This window comes from Actinia tenebrosa, unplaced genomic scaffold (genome assembly GCF_029948245.1).
Source record: "Actinia tenebrosa isolate PJP-AT-01 unplaced genomic scaffold, QUT_ActTen_1.0 PGA_scaffold6__47_contigs__length_16458017, whole genome shotgun sequence".
Lineage (NCBI taxonomy): Eukaryota > Metazoa > Cnidaria > Anthozoa > Actiniaria > Actiniidae > Actinia > Actinia tenebrosa.
The window spans coordinates 5,799,722-5,815,384 of record NW_028292583.1 but is presented as its reverse complement, the minus strand read 5'-3'; the positions used below and the strand labels follow the sequence as shown (position 1 = coordinate 5,815,384).

The following is a 15,663-nucleotide window of genomic DNA, read 5'->3' as shown; positions in this document are numbered from 1 at the left end:
TATTTGTATATATACTTAAGCAATATGCTTATAAAAAGGTTCAGTCATCACCCTAGTGAAGGTTGTTTATATAATATATACCATATGACCGGCCTATCTGAATAAATGGCCATACTGAACGGCGTTCACATATATATATATATTACCTATCAAATGTGTAGGAGTATGATCAATTTAGGCTGCGTTCATAACGTATGGCAGGGGGGAGGGGGGGGCAGGTGAGATCTTTAAATGACGAAAAAATTCTTAAGACACCCCATTGAAGTCCCCCCAAAAAATAACTATCTCCCTGGGCAATCTCTCGTAGCTTCTTCTAAAAAATTTGCATCCACCCCAATTGTCTTATAAAATTTTTCAAACCCCCCCCCCCCCCCCCCCATTTTACTGGTAAAAAATTTTCCGATCCCCCTAAATCACCTGCCATACATTATATAACTATCCCCCCGGGCAATCTCTCGTAACTTCTTCTAAAAAATTTCCATCCACCCCAATTGTCTTATAAAATTTTTCAACCCCCCCCCCCCCCCTCCCCATTTTACTGGTAAAAAATTTTCCGATCCCCCTAAATCACCTGCCACACATTATGAACGCAGCCCAAAGTTCTTCTAAGGTGTTTGAGATTCAAGTGAGTTAATCTTTAGTTTGAAGAAAATCCATGTTAAAGTTGAACGCAAATGAAGAAGATTCTGTATTCGATTTACAGACTTCTCCCGGAGAGTGGTTTCTTTATTAATTATATATAATTTGATTGTTTAAAATTTTGAGGCAATCTGGTTGGTGATTTGCGGCCGAGAACTCACTTCACGTTAATTAAAAAGAGCTTTCTTTAATAAGGATTCCATCAGTTGTGCGCCGGGGTCGACAACAGGATTAATAACGAATATACGAGGTTAGGTTTTAAGCTTTTATTGCTGGGGAAATTTAAAATATAATGAAAGATCTATATCACTATCAGATGTTAAAAAATTGGCCGGCATACTTCATTTGAGATCAACTAACTAAGACATGTAAGAAACTGGATAATGTTGGAAATCTGGAGGAAAAAAATCGCAAATATTGATACAACTATACAAATATATTCAACAACAATATCCATTATTAATATTGAACAATGGATTAATTATTGATTCAGAGCGGCCTCTGATGTATAAATCTTTTTTCGTTGCTTTGGTACCTTACGAAATCAAGTTTTAAAAAAAAAAGAAAGAAAGAAAAAAGTTACATCCTCGGGAACCCATGCAGGAGTAAAATTCTGTCGCTCTTCCGTGGTAGTATAGCGAGAAACGAGCGACAGAATGTTACACCTAGGTTCCCGAAGATGCTGACGATTCAGTACAAAATGATACAACCGTTTTGAATTAAGCTCATTTGGAAACCTTTTTACTTAAATAAGATGTTATCTTAAACACTTTAGATTTGTCATGGCAGCCATAGACTTAACGTGGGGTATTTTCAGATAAATGCACCTTACACTGAGATTTTAAACCTGTATTACAATCTGAGGTTATGTTATCTTGGTATGGTTGGTTGTACGGCATGAATAATGGCGACCAACAAAATGGGAACAAAAAGAAAGAAATAGAAAGGTGGCAAGAGTAAAAAACACGATAAACTTTTTAAAAAAGCTAGCAGAGACATTTAAGATAAACAGAATAAACTAAGATGGGGAAGTGAGTGAGTTAATTAATGGATGAACGAACGGACGAGGATAAAGCGGAAGGAATCGATCAATCAATCGCAATCAAAAACGAAAGACAAAAGACAAAAAGAAGAGACAATTAAGAACGAAGAACAGAGAAAAAAGAAAGCTAAGATAATGAAAGAAAAAAAAGTAGAGGATTGGAGGAATAAGGTTGATGAATATATATATTTATTGATGGGTTGCAAGCATTCCCAAGAGAGTTAAAAGACAAAAACATGGCGGCCATTGTGGTACCGTTAACAATGGATGCTAATGAGAAATCTTTTGTTAAATGGCACCAACATGGCCGCGATGACGTAACGTGCAAACGAAGAATATTATACTGCGGTTTGCATAATTTGTGACCCTTTTGTGCATATATACAAGTATATCAAATGCATATCAAAAATTATGGGATATTGTAGTGGTTCTAGATTATCAGTTTATTCAGAGTTCAGTCAGTCAATGATTTCACAATTCCACGTTACAGGATTAATTTCACGAGTTCAGGTTTTCACGATTTCAGGTTTTCACGATTTCAGGTTTTCACGAGTTCAGGTTTTCACGATTCGCTAGAATGACAATTGCAAAACCTTATATGAGAATATATTCTGTCCAAGAAAAACGGAATCAATATACTTACACATATGTGCTGTCCTGAAGATAAAATCATTCGAATTCCGTATTCATTTTTTAAGAACAACAACTTGTCTACTCTTCCCTATATCAACTCTGCCCCATTCCCACGAGCTCCTTTTCTCTCTTCCACAGGGAACCCGCTTCTATCATGCATAAGCTATAACATTCCGCCCCCTATGAACGGTCTATACTAAAACGTTCATACTATAACAGTTTCGACTAAATTATAAACGCAAAGTCTGAGTCTCTTGGTTCAAACGTCATCTTCATCTTCGGCTTCCAGCAAGCATAACTTGTGGATTGGACGTCGGTAGCTGTTTTCCTTAGTCTTCACTTCTACACTTCGAACCAAACCATCACTTCCTGGGAACACCTTAGTAACTCTGCCTAACGGCCATTTGTTCCTTGTAGGGTTTTCGTCAGCTACCAGCACCAAATCATCAATCCGTATGTTTCTCTTTGGTTGTCGCCATTTTTGTCTCTCTTGCAGTGAGGGTATATATTCTTTCAACCATCTCTTCCAGTAATGGTTGGCTAACAACTGTGCTTGTCTCCATCGTTTCTTGCTGTATTTGTCCGATTCGTCTATCATCTCAGAGGGTAGGTTGGTGGTTGGACGGACGTTCAGGAAATGACTCGGAGTTAACGGTTCGTCATCATCAGGATTCGGCGGATTTCGCGTTAGCGGTCTGCCATTGGAAATGCGCTCCGCCTCGGTAAATACGGTATGTAGCACTTCTTCGTTGACTGTCTCTTGTCCAATTATGGCTTTGATGCTTCTCTTGACAGTTTTCACAAGCCGTTCCCATACACCTGACATGTGTGGAGCTCCTGGTGGGTGAAATACCCATTTGCATCCGCGTTCCATCAGCTCCCCCGCAATCTTGCGGGAGTCTATCTCTTTAATGGCTTCCTTGATTTCTCTGTCCGCCCCGACAAAATTTGTTCCATTATCCGATCTTATTTCTTTGACGTGACCTCTTCGGTTCAGGAACCTTACCAAGACCATGATAAAGTCGTCAGTTTCCAGCGATTTTGCGACCTCCAAGTGGACGGCGCGGGAGTTCATGCACACGAAGATGGCTCCCCATCTCTTCTCGGTTACTCGTCCTCTTCCTCTCTCGATATGGAAGGGTCCAAAATAATCTACCCCTGTGTAGGTAAATGGTGGTTCATATGGGGTTAAGCGAACTTTTGGTAGCTCACCCATTTCTTGGTTTGTCGTTTGAGGTCTCTGTTTCTTGCAATCGATACATCTTCCGAGGATTCTTTTTATGGCAACTCGTGCTTGGATTACCCAGAATTGTTCTCTCAGGAGGGCTAGCACTTGCTCTTGACCACAGTGTCCGTTCTTCTCATGCAAGTAACGTATCAAGATTGTCGTAACGTGACTCTTCCGAGGCAAAATTATTGGGTGCATTGCGTCATGGGAAATTGGTGCCTTAGCCAATCTTCCACCAACACGAAGTAGACCATCATCATGTAACTTTGGGCTTAGACTTGCTGTGGGGCTGTGTCCTTGAACTTGTTTCTTCTTCTTGAGGCTCTGCATTTCTTCGGAAAAGGCTTCACGTTGCACGATCCTAGCAACCTTCAATTTAGCGTTCTGCAGGTCTTCAGTAGAAATACGTTTCTCTTTCACGTGTCGGGACTTGATCCATTCGGTGAATTTGACAAGCCAGGCAACTCGGCGCAGGAGTACTATCCAGTTGGAATACCTCCTTGTAAGTTCCTCCACAGATGATCTGCGTTCAGGTACGGTCAGATAAGCTTCTTTCTTAACTTCCAGATCTTGCACGCTAACTTCTTCAAACTTGTTCTCGGGCCAGTTCTCTTTCGTCTTCCACAGAAACTCTGGTCCTTTAAGCCAGCGTTGGTTCTTGAGATATTCTTCAGTGTCAAGACCACGGCTTGCATCATCTGCAGGATTGTCCTTGCCTGGACAATGTCTCCACTGTTCGGGCAGTGTTTCCTCTCTGATTTCGGTCACTCTGTTTGCGACGTATGTTTGGAAACGTCGAGTTTCGTTTCTGATATAGTTTAGAACTATCATGGAGTCGGTCCAAAATGTTACTTGTTGGACATCAAGCTCTAGCTCTTTCCTCACTGTCTTGTCAAGACGCGTTGCAAGTACCGCTGACTGCAATTCAAGACGAGGGATGGTGAGGGTCTTGATAGGGGTGTTTCTGGACTTAGCCATCACAAATGAGCATTCGATTCTTCCATCATGATACTCGGCTCTCAAGTACGATACTGCTCCGTACCCGACCTCGGAAGCATCACAGAAGTGGTGAAGCTCAAGAGAAATTCTTTGTTCACTTGTTCGCGTAAAATAACATCTCGGTACACATACTCGCTCCAGCAGTGGAAGATTCTCTTTCCAGCTGGACCATTTTTGTAGGATCTCACCTTCAAGTGGTTGGTCCCACTTATACTTCTTCTTCCATAGTTCTTGCATGATTCTTTTTGCAGGCAATATCACTGGTGCTGCAAAGTTTAGAGGGTCAAAAACCGCACTAATAGTTGAAAGAACTCCTCTCATTGTATTCGGTTTCTGCAATTCTGACACTTTAAACCCACAGGTGTCTGACTCGACATCCCAGCGTACACCGAGGGCTCTTTCTGTTGGTAATTCTTGGAGTTTCAGATCGAGGAAGGACGTGGCTCTCTTTTCTTCTGGTATCTCAGCTAGGACCTCGCGGTCGTTACTGATGAACTTCGTTAACTTGAAGCCTCCTTTCATACACAGCTGTGTCAGTTGGTCAGCCATGCGCGTTGCAGCGTCCGCATTAGGTAACGACTTTAGGACGTCATCGACATAAAAGTTGTTCTTTACAGTGTGAACTGTCGCAGTATCGAAGTCGTCGCTGTTGTCATCCGCTGTTTTCTTCAGGGTTGAGTTTGCTGCACACGGCGAGTCTCTTGCACCAAATATATGGACTGTCATCACATACTCTTCAGGAGGATCATCAGCATCTCCACTCCACCATAAGAATCTTAGAGAGTCTTGATCTTTTTCACGTACTCCGACTTGATGGAACATGCTTTCGATGTCCGCTACAAGTGCAACTTTGTCTTCACGGAAGCGCAGTAATACGCCAAGCAGACTGTTCGTGTAGTCGGGCCCCTGAAGCAGATTCTTGTTCAATGACGTACCTTCATGTTCAGCAGCGGCGTCGAAAACAATACGCACTTTTCCTGGCTTATTAACGTTCGTAACTCCGAAGTGAGGTAAGTACCATGTTCGCGGTCCAATCTGTGAAGTTTCTTCAGCGGAGAGTTTGCGCGCGTATCCTTTCTCGATGTAGCCATTCATGGTGTCACGATACACTTCTTCGAACGCTCGATCCTTTTGAAACCTTTTCTTGAGGCTCAACAGTCTCTTTTCAGCTTGCTCGCGATTGTTTGGCAATTTCACATCATCTTTCTTCCACAGCAGTCCGGTCTCGTAATGTCCTTCTTTAAACACTGTTGTCTCTTCAAGCTTCGCTACTGCTCTCAGATCTTCTCTTGAAAGCACCTCTTTTTCTTTGACATTCTGTCTTGTTCCATAGTCATCTATCTTCCAGAATCTTTCTATCTGTTCACGTAACTTCAGGTTTTCTATGTCCGTAAAGTGCAAGTCAAGTTTCGTTCGTTGTGTTTTTCCTTCAATAGTACCCGTAATGACCCACCCAAGGGGCCCTCTCTGAGCCTGGAGCTTACAGGTAGGTTCATCAGATTTCCGTACTTCAATTATCTCGTGTGCTTCGTCAACATCCTTGCCAATCAACACAGATACCCGCGGGACTTCTACTTCCGGTACTTCAATGTCTATCAGATGAGGGTACGCATTTCTGTTGATATTGGAAGGCAAGAGGTCTTCAAAAATGCTGAATTTTTGTGATATCAACCCTTCCTCTACTGTGATTGGTTGTCCTTCGCCATCGGCAGACTGTATCTGGAACTCAGCCAGTTGGAACTCTTCTTCTTTATTCATCAGCGTATTGACCGATATTCTTTTCTTTCTTCCTTTGAGTCCTATCATCTCTGCCACTTCGGCGTCAACTACGGTGGCGCGGGACCCGTTGTCCAGGAGTCCATACGTCGTTATCGCACTTCCATCCGGCGCGGAGATCTTTATCGGTACCACGTGCAGAAGAATACTTTTGTCTGTATTTCGTACGTTGGTTGCGTACTGGTCGGTTTTCCTCTGTTCAGGAGCAGGCCTCTGGTCGTTACTCGGTGGATCCTTTCTTTGTTCCCTTTCTTCAGCTTTCTTGTCGACTGGGGCTGCTTTCGGTCTGAGAAAGTTGTGTAGCAGCTTGTGGTGGCGTCGCTCACTTCCACATCCACAGTTCTCGTTCGATTTGCATTGTGTTCTTAAGTGTCCCGCTTTCAAGCAAACATGACACAGTTTATTATTCTTCACGACGTTCCATCTGTCCGTGATGTCTTTCCTTGCGAACTGTGTACAATGTAGAAGGTCGTGGCTTCCAGAGCAGCAGACACAGCGACCCGGCGTACTTGCGTTTTCTGTTTTACTACCGGCTTGATACGCTTCCTTAGGTCTGACGTCGGTCGTGAAGGTGGCGGTTTTCAGCGGAGGTTGAGCTTTCATTACCTTGTGAGTGAATCTCATTGGTCTAGCAGTGTTCGTTTTCGATTCACTGTTCCGTGATGAAGTTGTAGTGACAAAGGCGGGATCGTTCTTGATTGCTGCTTGTCTTTTCACGAATGCGGCAAGGTCCTTCAACTTCGGTGACCTGCCTTTCTCTCGGATGCAGTACAGGGTATCTCCCCACCTTGCTGATAGGTAGTTTGGCAACCTACTTACGATCAGCTTCAGGTTCGACGTCGTGCTTGCTTCAACTTCGTATTCTCCTTCCAGCTTCTTCGATGCTGATTCAAGTTGTTCTGCAAAGTTACGTAGTCCTTTGTTGTCATCATGGGCTAACTTTGGACCAATGGTCAGTTTTTCGATACATGCGGCTGCAACCGCGGATGGGTGTCCGTATCGTTCCTCTAGCAGCTTCACAATATCGTCGTACTTGCATCCAGACGCTCGTTGAACTACTTCATACGCTTCTCCGCAGACAAATTTCGGTAAGAACTCCAGTTTTTGTCCGTCGGTCAATAATCCGTCCTCTAAATTGTCTTTCAGGCGGCTTCTAAGACTGGGGAAGTCGTCAGCATCTCCGGAGAACTTTACAGGCTGCATGGCTTGCAACATGTTCAACTTCAGCATAATTGCATTGTGGGTTGTAGTTTCTTGTAAGATGGATTCTTCTCTTCGAGGTCTCTCAGAATGGTATCTTTCGTCGGCCATAACGTTTTGGGCGTGGCTCTTGTCAGCGCTTTCTTCTTGCATGTCGTACCTCTTAGGAACGTGGGAGTTTCTCCAATATTCATCGTACTTCTCGGGGCATTGGGAGCTTCTCTGGTATTCATATTCGTATTCTCGTTTTATTCTTTCATCGCGGTCATCCGGTACATGGATGCGTGTGGTTTCGTTCACGACCCAATCAGTGGTCTGGTCTTCCTTTGTCAAGGGGGTGCTTGTGTAAAGGCATGGTCCACGTGGTAATTCTAGATCGGACTCTTCATCCTCTGACATAAATTCGGCTTCCTTTTCTGCTATCTTGGCTTCAAATCTCAGTTTTCTTACTGTTTTTTGCTTCTCTAGTTCAATGTCTATCTTGCGCTTTTCCATTTCCGCTTCCAATTTTGCTATTCCTTCAGCTTGTTCTGCCATCATTTTCTTCAATTCCGCGTTTTTCTGTAGCTCTCGTTTCTTCGAAGAGCTCAGCGATCTAGTTTTCGACTTAGTAGACCCCCCTGCGTAGGAATATCGGCTTATTGTCTCATTATCTCTTTGTCGGCGAACTGGCGCCTGCTCGTCTTCTCGACATTGTTGTGCCTGTCTCAAACGCTCGCATGCGGCATAGGCACACTTGTGATAATTATCTTTGGCATGTTCGTGTTGTTGTTTTACTCGTAAAAGTTCTGTTTCACTTACATCTTCCTCGATGTAAACACTGTATTCATTTCTGTACAAATCCCATGCAAGTTCTAATTTCTTTAAATAATCAACAATTTTTTCGGCTTCGAAGCATCGTTCCACGTCTCCAACTTGGTTGACAAGTCTTGACAGGTGGGATAAATATCCCGCCAAGGAATGTTGTCTTTGTGTAATCCGTTCGGCTTTACGGCCTTCGAAATCTTTCATATTTTCTTGAATAATTCTCTTACCTCTTCGGGATCCAAGATCCAACTCTCGCTCAAGTTGTCTCCCATATTCAGACGGTCCTTTTATCATGTTTTCAAGTTGTTTTTCTAATTCGAGGATTCTTTCATGTTGTTGCTCGATGGTCAAGTTCGGGTTTCCTTCGGCATTCATCTTGTGTTTTCTTTCTCAATCAGTTCGTTCAGATTTGACGATATGTCGAATTTTGTAGTGGTTCTAGATTATCAGTTTATTCAGAGTTCAGTCAGTCAATGATTTCACAATTCCACGTTACAGGATTAATTTCACGAGTTCAGGTTTTCACGATTTCAGGTTTTCACGATTTCAGGTTTTCACGAGTTCAGGTTTTCACGATTCGCTAGAATGACAATTGCAAAACCTTATATGAGAATATATTCTGTCCAAGAAAAACGGAATCAATATACTTACACATATGTGCTGTCCTGAAGATAAAATCATTCGAATTCCGTATTCATTTTTTAAGAACAACAACTTGTCTACTCTTCCCTATATCAACTCTGCCCCATTCCCACGAGCTCCTTTTCTCTCTTCCACAGGGAACCCGCTTCTATCATGCATAAGCTATAACAGATATCGTCCCTGATATTTTTTTCGAGGTGTCTGTCACTAGGGCTTTCTGAAAAAAATATCTGGGAGGATATCCCATAATATTTGATATACTTTTGATATACTTGTAGATATATGAAAAGGGCCAAGGTTTATGCTTATTGCAATGCATATATATATATATATGATGAATGAAATATAAATAGAATGGGAGGAACAAAAAGGATAGAAAATGAGAAAAGCGGTTAAAAAAACGCGTGCGACTTTCATCTTAAATCGATCGTTGTGTATCAGAAATAGTCAATCAAACCAGCTGCATAGATGTCTAGAAGGTTACCTTTTGCGGTCTTAAAACCCCCATATGCACTTCAGTTAATTCCTTACAATAATCATTTATTATCGTAAAACCAATACTTTTAAATCTTGTCGTCTGGGTCACTTCCTAGTACGAGTACAAAGGCAAAAGAATCAAATATTACTTTATTCGTATTTTTAAGCTACAAAAAAAGTGTGATCTTAGATCAGCCATGACATGCGGCGTTTCTGTCTTCACTGGAGTTCAGTAACGTGACTATGTAGCTTTGAATGGAAAATTCTGTCGAAAAAAAATTAAAACTCCGCACGCGTTCTGTGTGTAGTTATAAATCACGCGGGCAATAGGGAAGGACCATTAGATAATTGAGGAGGGGACTGCGTAAAAATGGTAGAAAATTGCTAGGAGCGTTGGCGAATGCTTCCCAACACTTTTCTCGTGTTCTGCCAATCCCAACGTGCTTTATGACTGCACACAGCACAGCAAGCAAGTTTTATAATCATTTTAGAAAATATAAATTAGCATAGCAGATATATGGATTGAATGATGAAATATAAAATCCGCGAGTGTGCTGCGTGCTCTCATACTAAAAACGCGCACAAACCAATCCGGGCAGCATTTTGTTGTTGTTGTTTTTTTGTTTGTTTGTTTTTTTGTTTTTTGTTTGTTTGTTTGTTTGCTTTTTTTGGGGGGGGGGGGTTATCTTCGACGAACAACAATCCTTAAGTTAATCACATATACTAACTTAAGACGATGCGCGCTTTTAAAAGCTAGCTTGATCTTGCGATCAAGCCTTATCATACTAATGTAATAAAACCCTCAAATGACGTCATATTCATTTTAGAAATTGCTTAATTCCCTTGTCAATTAATAACATGCTTTTCAGATATAGAAAGGATATTCAATATGAAAAATCCCAGTCCAAAAATCTAGTTTGTTAATACTTGTCAGTCGTTGTTACGTTTTGATTTTTTTCAGTCATTCAGTCACGCATTTACGCATTATTTTTTATAAATGGTACGTTGAGAACATCTGTGTGGACGTTTGCGCGAATCGATCAATGAAGGTTACCGCCAGCCTCTTCTGAAAGAAACGCTCTCTTTTTGCAACTCGTTTTAACGTTTGAGGTTCCCGATCGTGACGACACAATTCCCCCAATACGCGTAACACAAGGTCGAGAGTTTTTAACCTGTGGAGAAGGAAAGAAGGAAAAAACAGTGATGTATATATTTTCAAGTCTAACTTGGTCACGTTGGGTCTTGGCAATAGGAGCCATGATGTTGGGAAAGATCTAGATCTCTCTACATGAGATGTACGACATAGAGTTGTGCTTTATTGTGGATGTGCTTTACTGAATTTGGCAATTATTTTAAACGATCACTTAAATACTAAACTCTTGATTACAGAACACTTCATTAAAGCACTGCAAGTTAAATAACAGAACCAGATAGAAGGATCCACAATTTACCTTAAATGAAATCATATTTTATAGTGCGACGACAGAAGATTCTTCTTCAAGTCAACGTCGTTCGTGGTTGTCTATGGCCGAAGATTTAAAATTATGTTCAAATATAATTCAGAATATTTCAATCTCGTGATTTCTGATCACTCTTCAGGTCATGTTATGTCAGTAATCTCTTAATTGTCGAAGTAAAAGCTTTTTTTCTTTTTGGATTTGGCTAAGAGAACTGTTTTTCACTTATAAAAGGTTAAGAGCGAAGGTGGATCAGTCAGTCTATAAATGAGCTTAAGTAAACCACACGACTAAGGACATGACGGTCCGTTACTACGCTGCAAATGGATGGATCAAAAGATCAATGAATAGATAATAGGGAAATAACTTAGATTATGACAACGGTTGAGCTTACAAAGTGCAAGATTAAAAGTTATATTTAGTAAGTGAATGATAGCTAGTAGATAAATCATATCTTCAAGCACAGGGGAAAATAACAGAAAATACGAACGCAGCAAACTATATTCCACAAATAATCCGGTCGGAAGTAAAACATAAAATGGCATAACATTCATTTACGTCAAATTAGGAAAAAAATACAAGATCCTGTAGTTATATGGTAGTGATTTGTCTTATCAAACCGTCCGGACTTTGACCAAATCGTTAATGGCAACTTTGTTGTTTTTTATTTAGTATGCAATGACTGCTCATCATTTTAGGACATTAATTTTCTTCAGAAGTTTTCGGTTCATCAAATATATATATTGATATATAAACGTCGAGCTATCAATTAAACATTGAGAAACGTTCGCATATTCATTTATATTAACGAGTGCACTGTCGCAAACGCGGCTTTTTTTTGTGAACTGAAATGATTTTTTTCTCTGGCCCCCTTAGCAAGTACAGCACTCCCCAACGGAAAGAACATCCGCTTGCCAAACAATTGATCACACACAGCAGGTAACGAGTGTTTTAATAAATTTCATCGCTTACCAAAAAAACTTCCTTCATCTTCGCCAACGTAAATGTTAGGTTTGATAAATGTGTTTTGTCAATTATCGCTCTGCGCCACTAACTGTTCTCGCTTTATATTGAGTGGGTCGCTGTTTAACGGTTCTAGTTTATTATGCAGCGAAACATCCATACATCCCTTTCCTCTCTATTATTTTTTTCTTTTCTTTTTATTCTCTTTTTCATTAACCTTAAATAAAACGCAGCCCATAGTCGAAAGAAAAGAAGAGTTTACCCATCGTTGAGAGATTGAACCTGTCTTTATCAGCAATAATGTAATGTTTTTCACATTGCACACGTTCACTGATACACCCCGTGGTTTGAATACTATGAGCATTACTTCCTTTTTCATACCACAAATAAATAGAACCGTGAGAAGACCTAGCCTTGGAATAGCTTGTTCGTTAGCTAGGAACATAGATGATTGGCTCAAACTTTCTCCCACAAAGTTCTCTTTAAATAAATTTATGAGGGTCGTACACGATCATATCCTACAGTTTAATTTCAATTATATGTAATAACACTGGCCGCATGTGTGTTTTTTTTTAGCCGTGTGGTGGCTCGAATCTGACAACTAAAATCATGGAATCTCAATTACGTTTTAGTCAGTTACTTGTGTTTTGACTTTATTGAGCAAAGTCAAAATACATTATGATTGCTTAATAAGATAGTGTTGAGAATTTTTGATTTCTTGAATTTACTTGTACCTTGGGAAATTTTCTTTCATTTTGTGGTTAGCTTGGTTGAGTGGAAGACGTCAAGGTCGTCAGGCTTCATCAAGGATTTCTAAAGCCATCACCAAATGCCACATACAGGATATGATAGGTGACAAATCATCGACCTTGGTAACCAGGCATTGATGCTCTTTACCATTCAAAAGGATCATACAAAGACTGTTCATTTCATTCAACATTTCTGGCCCCAAACGCAAGATCTCCTTCTGTCGTTTACAAGGATGTCGCTTCAAGATTTGATAAATCGATCGGATTCCCAGCAGAATAGTTCTAACGTAACGTTGCTGCCAATAGACACCTGCACAAGCACTACCACCTCGCAAGCAACTGTGATCTCCAAATCGATAGCTTACTCGATTATTCTTTGCGTATCTCTCATCGGTAACATTCTAGTGGTGTTTGTGATCTACAAGAACAGATCCATGCGCACCACCGTCAACTATTTCATAGTCAACATGGCCTTGTCGGATCTGATTATTCCTATTTTTGTTCTACCGCTCCGAATATTAAATGTGACATCATCGAGGGAATGGAGAGTCCATGGAACAATAGGTGCTTTCTTGTGCAAGTTCGTTTACTTTATTTCGGACATTACGCCAACGGTGTCTTCTGTTAGTCTTGTGTTGATGACGTTTGATCGTTTTTGCGCAGTTGCATTCCCGATGAAAGCAGCGTTGATCCCAGCAAGATATCGTGTGGTTCTCATAGCATTCTCGTGGGTGGTAACCATGGCGTTTTTCGCACCATATTTCTACGCGTTCAACCTGATGAAAAATGGAAACATGTGGATTTGCATGCCTACTTGGTCGAACTATTCGCATAAAATCTTCACCATTCTAGCATGCGTGCTGTTTATTATCCTTCCATTTGTGTTGCTTATCATATTGTATACCGCGATCCTTGTCATTCTTCGACGCAACAGAGGTGCTGGGGAAGAACTAGAGATGCAGCGAAAACGGCGAGCGAAAATCAACATTAGTGTGATCAAACTGGCCTTAACTATAGTAATTGTCTTTGCAGTTTGCTGGGGACCCTTGAACGCAGTTCTTTTTGTTTTAACATTATGGGATTATAATGTTCCTGCGAACCTTCGCTGTGCTTTGCCAACAATCATTGACGTAGTCCAGTTTTTAGCCTACTCCAACCCAGCGATTAATCCTCTCATTTACTTTATCCTAAACGAAAACTACCGAACTGGCTTGAAAAGAGCAATTACTAAAACCATTCATGGCCGAAATGCTGTAATCGAGTCAAGTGGCCTTGGAATCCACTCGGCACAGCACAGTCGCAATGTGAATCATTTCACAAAAGAAATAAGGATGACTCTTTTGAGATCCCCCCGTGGTTCAAGCTCATGAAGAGTTGAAAGAACTACGCCGACTCCGCCAACCATAAATCAGGTACTTTGGTACAAACAGCAACCACAGATCTAAACTAGTTGGCTTGCACTTCGTACTCGCTAATAACATTAAAAGAGACTGTATGTTTTCGTGTAAAAAAAGCTTGTCAATCAAGAACATGTTTAAAGCAACTTAAATTCAAACATTAAGGTTAATGCCTATAATAATACATTCATAGATTTGGGGCAAACCTTATTTGAAATAGCTTGGCTTTCAAGGCCGTGTTAGTTTTGCACTAGATACATGTTGCCAAGATTGCATAAGCCGCTTTCAGTTAGCGTATGTTCAATACTTTTAAACCAGCCTCCGCAAAGCCGTATTAACTAGACCTATTTTCCAAAAGTCATTATCTTCTGAGTCAAGGCAAATTGAAGTTATAAATCTTGTCAAAAAAATGTCGCTTTTGTTTCATTGGTTTTGTTTAAAATAATATCGCGAACTTGTCACTAGAGGAAACAAAATATGTACCAATATTCCTCTTCTTAGTTTTCTTTGCTAAAAACCTATCATCTTGGCTCATTGTTTAACAATCAAAAAGCCGGGTCTATCTTCCCCCGCTATTTAATAAGAACACGCTTTTGACATTTGCTTTTCGAGATTGTGTTAGCATTTGTCTGTATATACAAAGTGATCTTATCTTACTGGCCTTACTTTCACAAACAATGTGGTTCTTGTTCATTTTCCCAACGGATGTGGAAGCGTAGATCGGTTCTTTGAGCATAATTATAACATAATTTGGTGGAAAACAAATTACGGTTCTATTGGTTTTTTTGTTTGATAATGAAATATAGTAGATAGTCACAGGGAGATTGTTAGTGTATACTGTATGTAAACTAAAACAAAGGAAAATTAAGTAAATGGGATTTAAAAAAAAGATACGTTTGTTGGTTTTTGTGTTATTCTAACCGTACGAGTATTTTTGTTTTTCACTTGTGTATGTGGAGAAACAGCAAATCCAATAATGCTGATGATGATGATAATAATAATAATAATAATAATAATAATAATAATGATAATAGTAATGATGATAATAATAATAATAATAATAATAATAATGCAGATATTTGCTTAGACTATTCATGCCCGCAATATTCTGTATTCATGTAGCAAAAATGTTGAAATAAACATATAATAATAATGTATCAAAGTGAGCTGATCCTCGCAGTGTATGAAGCGACTTATGCAGCTGCAAATTGAAGAAGACTCAGAAAAAATCTTGAAGGGGATTTGAATCCCTGCCCTGGCTAGACTCAGAATTTTTTCTGAGTTTTTCGATTGGCAGCTGCATAAGTTGCTTCACATACTGCGAGGATCAGCTCAATTTGATACATTACAACCGTAGTACAAATATATATTTCATATATATTCGATTCTCATACACAAAAAATAATAATAATAATGATCAGTAATAACTATAGTGATAATATTAATCTGGAGAAAAAGTAGATTTTCTTTAATGACTGTATGTCTCGGTGTCTTTCGTTGCATTAAGTGTACTCTTGGGTGTTTTAATTATTGCAAAATGGACTATCGCCGAAGGGGATTCAACTCCTGAGGGCGAAGTAGTTTGGTAATAAAAAAACGAATCACGAACAACTTTAACTACAACAAAAGGTTCTTATATCGTGACGGTGAATTA

The 15,663-nt window shown here is 40.1% G+C and overlaps 2 protein-coding genes across 2 annotated transcripts; one reads left to right on the top strand and one right to left on the bottom strand.

Annotated features, from left to right (window-relative positions):
- Positions 1-2,573: 2,573 nt before the first annotated feature.
- LOC148905914 (uncharacterized) lies at positions 2,574-8,699 on the bottom strand. Its single transcript, XM_089038931.1, has one exon. The coding sequence runs from the start codon at positions 8,697-8,699 to the stop codon at positions 2,574-2,576; it is 6,126 nt and encodes a 2,041-aa protein (XP_088895057.1).
- Positions 8,700-12,504: 3,805 nt separating this feature from the next.
- Positions 12,505-14,877, top strand: LOC148905913 (QRFP-like peptide receptor). The gene has a single exon (XM_089039578.1). The coding sequence runs from the start codon at positions 12,750-12,752 to the stop codon at positions 13,980-13,982; it is 1,233 nt and encodes a 410-aa protein (XP_088895704.1). The 5' UTR covers positions 12,505-12,749; the 3' UTR covers positions 13,983-14,877.
- The last annotated feature ends 786 nt before the right edge of the window (positions 14,878-15,663 follow it).